This window comes from Vigna umbellata, chromosome 2 (assembly GCF_029865625.1).
Source record: "Vigna umbellata cultivar VRB3 chromosome 2, Vumbellata_1.0, whole genome shotgun sequence".
Taxonomy (NCBI): domain Eukaryota; kingdom Viridiplantae; phylum Streptophyta; class Magnoliopsida; order Fabales; family Fabaceae; genus Vigna; species Vigna umbellata.
In genome coordinates, this window is record NC_142166.1 from 32,185,495 (window position 1) to 32,192,023 (window position 6,529).

The following is a 6,529-nucleotide window of genomic DNA, read 5'->3' on the forward strand; positions in this document are numbered from 1 at the left end:
TCAGAAACTCTCCACCAAACTTAGCTCTTTCACCATCATTACCGAGACATGAACCGCCTTTCTACTTAGAGCATCCGCCACAACGTTCGCTTTACCAGGATGATAAAGCAACTCGAACTCATAATCCTTTAGGAACTCAAGCCACCTCCGCTGTCTCATATTCAATTCTTTTTGATCAAAGAGGTACTTGAGGCTCTTATGATCACTAAAGACTTGGAAGACGGATCCATACAAGTAGTGTCTCCAAATCTTTAGAGCAAAGACGACCGCTGCTAGCTCTAGGTCGTGCGTTGGGTAATTCTTCTCATGTATTTTCAATTGCCGTGAGGCATACGCCACTGCTCGTTTCTCTTGCATAAGAACGCACCCCAAACCTTGGTGAGATGCGTCACAGTAAACTTCGAAAGGTTTGGCGGTGTCCGGAATTACCATTACTGGAGCGCTCGTCAGCTTCTGCTTCAACTCTTGAAAGCTGGATTCACACCTATCGGTCCAAGCGAATGGGTGATCCTTCCTTGTCAGCTGGGTTAACGGTGCTACTATCTTAGAAAATCCTTCTATAAAACGCCTATAGTAGCCCGCGAGCCCTACAAAACTTCTAACTTCTGTAACCGAGCGTGGACTCTCCCATTCCAAGACCGCTCGTACCTTGGTCGGATCAACTGAAATTCCACCTGCAGACACAACATGACCCAAGAACTGTACTTCCTTCATCCAAAATTCACATTTAGATAATTTGGCGTACAGCTCCTTTTCTCTCAACACTCCAAGTACCACCCTTAAGTGTTCCTCATGCTCTTCACAACTCTTGGAGTAGATGAGAATATCATCAATAAACACCACCACGAACTTGTCCAAATACGGCCTGAAGATGCGGTTCATATAGTCCATGAAGACTGCTGGAGCGTTCGTCACACCGAACGGCATGACCACGTACTCATAATGTCCATAACGCGAACGGAAGGCTGTCTTCTGGATGTCTCCTTCCTTGACCCGAATCTGGTGATAGCCTGACCTCAAATCTATCTTAGAGAAAACGCTCGCTCCATGCAACTGGTCCAGTAGATCGTCAATGCGAGGCAGTGGGTATTTATTCTTGATGGTCAGCTTATTTAACTGACGGTAATCAATACAAAGCCGAGAGCTGCCATCCTTCTTCTTCACCAATAACACGGGCGCTCCCCAAGGTGACACGCTTGGACGGATGAACCTCTTGTCCATCAACTCTTCTATTTGCTTTTTAAGCTCCACCAATTCAGCGGGTGCCATTCTATACGGTTGAACGGATATAGGGGCCGCAGTAGTTACCAAATCTATGGTAAATTCAACTTCACGAACGGGAGGCAAACCAGGCACTTCATCCGGGAAAACATCCGAGAATTCACCCACAACCGTTCGTCCTTCAGTGTACTTATTGAACGAACGTTCACAACTCTTATCCGCCAACTCTCGGTCTTCATGCGTCATGATCAAGAAGCAACTGGCGCCCTCCATGATATCTTCTTTAACTTGACTGAGCGTCACTCCTAACTCTTCTTCACATTCCTCAGGAAAAATCAACTCCTTAGCCCCACAATCTATGAGGATGCGATTGGTATTCAGCCAATCCATTCCCAGAATCACTTCTAAGTCCTTGAGAGGCAAACATATCAAGTTTACCTTGTATCTACGCCCCTCTACTTCAACAGAACATCTAACGCACATGGTAGACGTCCTAACCTCTCCAGCAGCTGGGGTTGACACCACTAAGTCGAACTGCATCTCACTCTCGGTTAACCCCAACTTATCAACGCACGCCTTCGAGATGAAGGAGTGTGTTGCCCCAGAATCATACAACACACAGCAAGGAATTCCATGAACTAAGCAGGTACCAGTAACGAGCGTACCTGAGCTCGCTGCTTCTGCCCCAGTTATCGCATATACTCGCCCTACAGCTTGGGCTCGTCCACCTCTTCCTTGCTGAGTCCTTCCAGCGTTCGGCGGCCTCATCACTGCACGTCCGCCCATATTACACTCGTTCTCCAGGTGACCGTTTCTTCTACAACGAGTGCAATATTTCCCTCCAACCAATTGAGGGCATGATGATCTAAAGTGAGGTCCTCCGCACTGAAAACATCTGACCGGCCCTTGTTGATTTGCTTGTCCAGCAACTACCATAGTTTGTGAACCACTCGACTGGGCTGGACGAGCGTATGGGGTCCGGTTCCGATTTACATTAGGTCTCGACATAACTGGTCCTCTCGACGCCTGTTGTTTCTTATGTTGTTCCACCTCAGCCATATTTTTCTCAAGTACTTTAGCCCTTTCAACCATGGCTGGGAACGTCCGGATACATAGACTGGAAATCAACACCTTGAGATCACTCCTTAATCCATTCTCGAATTTTCTACACTGCCACACTTCACTTGTGGCCATAGTATTGAACCTGACGAGATGTTTGAATTTGTTGGTGTACTCCGAGACGGACATATTTCCTTGAACCAATTGTAGGAATTCCACCTCCTTTGCAAACCGCACGCTGTCAGGGAAGTATTCCTCATAAAATTTGTTTCTAAATACTTCCCAGGTGATCGGTTGCTGCGCGTCCGTAAGAATAACCCTAGCGCTCGACCACCAATGGCTCGCTTCTCCAGTCAGTAAATACTCAGCGTACGCCAACCTGTTCTCATCAAGGCATCGTTTAGCATTAAAGATCTTCTCTATATCCCTCAACCACTGATCCGCTTCGTCTGGGAGACCCTTCCCATTGAATTTAGCAGGATGGTGTTGGAGGAAACTCTCCAAGCTCCATTCGGCAGTAGGCGGGGCAGCGTTAGAAGAAGATGCTCCAGGCGCACCTCTAGTTGCAGCCAAGATCTCCATCAACTGCCTTTGCGTGTTTTCAGAGTTGACACGCGAGGCCTCCAAACCTTGCATAGCAGCTTGGTTTTGCTGCATCAGGGTGGCGTTTTGCTCCAGTAACGTGGTGTTCTGTTGATGCAATCTTTCCACCACAGTTTCCAACAATCTAGCATTGCTGGACGTCTCGGACTCATTCGGTTGAGGAGGAGGAGGCAATCTAGGTGCCATTTGTTCTCTGGATACAGAGAAAACAAACGAACGTTAGTAATGTCTAAGAGTTAAAATAGTGATAACTCATTAAACATGCAATAAGCACACAGCAAAACACAGTGCACTCATAACCCTACAGTGTCCTTTATTAGAACAAAACTGCTCTGATACCAATAATGTAACATCCCAAAATTATACAGTCATCAACTATATACTTAGAATAATTACACGTATTAATAATCCAAAACAGTTTTAAACATAAAGGAACAGATTAAACAAATGGCCGAACGGCCTGTTATATAAAAAAAAAATTAACGAGCGTTTACAAAAATAAGGATGAACGGTTTACAAAATAAATACCGAACGTCAAACTACAACAAACGATAAAAGAGCGCTCGCTCACAGCCGCTCGCTAACCTAACTAACAACCGAACGCCTCTACTGTTCGGCCTTTACTTCCACTTCTACGAGGTTGGCGTCCTCCAAATTTTCTTCTACCAGCGTTTCTTCAAGTAACGCCTCCCCATCTGCTCACATCCACACGGATGATCATTGCATTCGACAAGACGGAATATACATAGACGAGACAACACAAAGGAATTGCAAGGGTAAGCTTATTGAATTTAATTCAAGTCAAACATACAGTTCATACATAACAAACTTATCAATTTATTCATACCACATGCATTCAAATCATATATTAACTCAACCCAAAAATCATGATACTAGACCGACCGTCCGGACTGTATGAAACCTGTGTAGCTAAGGCGTCCATGCACTCAGGTGGGTTAACTGGAATGCTCATCAGTATCCACCTGAGGTTAGTCTTTTTGCCAAGTTACAGTTATGGTCTAGACCTCCTGCCATTCCCACGCATGACCTACTCATCTCTACTTGAGAACGAGCACTCACGGAATATCAGGATGGATCACCATCTAAGCTTACCACGTTCATACTACCAATATCAATATCCAGTCAAGAGTCGTTCCACCCTGGAACGCTCGTTCTAATTCCAAAATCATAATATCAATTCATATATGGTTCGCACAATTTATACTTCCCTCAACATCACATTTTCATTCTTAATTACACTTCCATAAAAGACGAACGTTAAATCACTGTTTGGACGAACGCTATTTGAGATCAGAACGAACGCTATTTAAAGATCAGGACGAACGCTATTTAAAGACCAACGCTCGACAAGGGCCGACAGCTATTAAAGACTAACGCTCGACAGAGGCCGAACGTTATTAAGGATGTACGCTCGACAAGGGTCGAACGCTATCAAATACGAACGCTCGACAAAAGAACGAGTGCTATCACGAACGAACGCTCGACATAAGGTCGAACGCTACCAAGGAAGAACGCTCGACATAAGAACGAGCGCTACTAATCATTTGCCTTTTTGAACGAACGTTCGGTCTAAGACCGAACGCCACTTAGGACGTACGTTTTTAGGTTAAGGCTCTTAGCTGAATTCAAAATCATAGAAATTGGGATTTATATAAGATGAGATAATTAAAGTTTATGTTTTAATAATTTGACTAAAAGTTCAAAGGGATATTCTCAGACTTCTCAATTCTCACACAACACTCGTGATGTTTACGTATGACCGAAAGCACAACGTAAAACTATATAAGAGGGCGTTCGTTCTCAAAGGGAGTCCTTTCCAAATGAAAGGGTCCGACTAACACAAGAATTTACTGATAATACCGAACGGTCAATGACCGTATCGATACGAACGTTCAATTTCATGCACTTTTCACATAAATCTTCTTTTACAGTAACTCATTTTCCAGTATAAACTTTCCTGCATTAAATCAATCTTAACCTAGTATTTTTCCATGCTTCTCATGCTTTTAATCAACATCATATACTATCATTCAACTATCAAAATCATTCACATACAACGTCACAGACCATTCATACACTCAGCATATAATTCCCAGTACATACATGCAACATTTTCATATATCATCTCAGAATCATATTCCTAAACTCAAAAGTCAAATATCATAAATCACACTTTCAAACATTACGTAACGCGCATGCAGTACAGAGATCCTGTGAATTAAATTCTAACAAGCTTCCCTTACCCGGATTAAGCAGCGTGCTTTCGTTCTTCAAAAAGAACACAAGATTCCAGTATACTCTTCTACCCTTAACGTTCAAAACCCCAAAACTCTTCCAACTAAAATTACAGGAAACAAATATTGGTTCAGAGACGGTGCATGCAGATTCAAAATGAAGCTTGCATGTGGAAAGTCAAGAGTAGTTGAGGACGTGAAACTTACCCGTTTCCGAATCCAAAACCGATCGGTTTGATGGGAAGCTCACGGTACAGAGATGCTTCTCACGGTGCTGAAACGTGAACGGAGCAAGGGATGGTGAGTTACCAAAGAGAGAAGAAAGAAAGGTTTTAGAGAGAGAATGGAGAATTTAGGAGATCAGAAATTTGAGGAAGAAGATGAAATGCACAGAGAAAGGAAAGAGTTTTCCAGAAAATCATTTCTTTCCCCACGCAGGACGATCGTCCAACCGCCTGCTGCCACTTGGATTCCATTAACGTTTTTAGAACGTTCCAACATGACACTTGTCAGCATGCATGCATCGTGAACGTGAGTGCGTTTTAAATGAAGGGTGGGCGTGTCAATGGAGGTGTAAGCGTGGCAAGGTGCATTTATGAAAGTAGAGAGGTGAGTCAGCAGAAAAATTAATGGGGCGTGACAATCCCCCTAACTACAAAAATTTTCGTCCTCGAAAATTGAAGACTTACCAGGGAATAAATGAGGGTATAAGTCCTTCATGGCATCTTCAACTTCCCACGTAGAATCGCCAGTCTTGTCGTCCCACAACACTTTCACCAGTCGAACGTCCTTCCCTTTGTATAATTTAGAGCGTTCGTCTTCAATGCGTATCGGCTTCATTTCTATCGCTCGGTCTTGTCGAAGACGAACGTTCTCCAGCTCCAATATGTGCGAGGGATCAGATACGTACTTCCGGAGTTGAGACACGTGAAATACCGGATGAAGGTTGGACAATTGTGGAGGTAGGGCTAGCTCGTATGCAACAGGTCCAATCCTTTTCAAAATCTGATAAGGTCCCACGAATTTAGGAGATAATTTCTTTGAACGCAACGCTCTGCCCACTCCAGTAGTTGGATTCATCCTGAGAAAAACATGATCGCCAGCTTTGAACTCCAGTGGTCGTCTTCTCCTATCGGCGTATGACTTCTGCCTGCTTCTGGACGTTCTCAATCTTTCTTGTATCAATTTCACCTTATCCGTTGTCTGTTGAACGAGCTCTGGTCCAGTCAATATGTGTTCTCCTTCTTGAAACCAACAAAGTGGCGTGCGACATTTGCGTCCGTATAGGGCTTCAAAAGGAGCCATTCCAATGCTCGACTGGAAGCTGTTGTTGTAGGTGAACTCTATTAACGGTAGTACCTCATCCCAAACGCCCATGTGATCGAGTACGC

General features: G+C 44.0%; 1 protein-coding gene across 1 annotated transcript; it reads right to left on the reverse strand.

The window, feature by feature from the left end:
- On the reverse strand, positions 1-6,443 carry LOC148203815 (uncharacterized). Its single transcript, XM_088107767.1, has 4 exons — positions 5,828-6,443; positions 1,879-2,837; positions 1,309-1,797; positions 1-1,116 (listed from the first exon to the last, which is right to left on the reverse strand). Exons 1-4 carry the CDS (start codon positions 6,441-6,443, stop codon positions 1-3), a joined length of 3,180 nt encoding a protein of 1,059 aa, XP_087963893.1.
- Between the last annotated feature and the right edge of the window lie 86 nt (positions 6,444-6,529).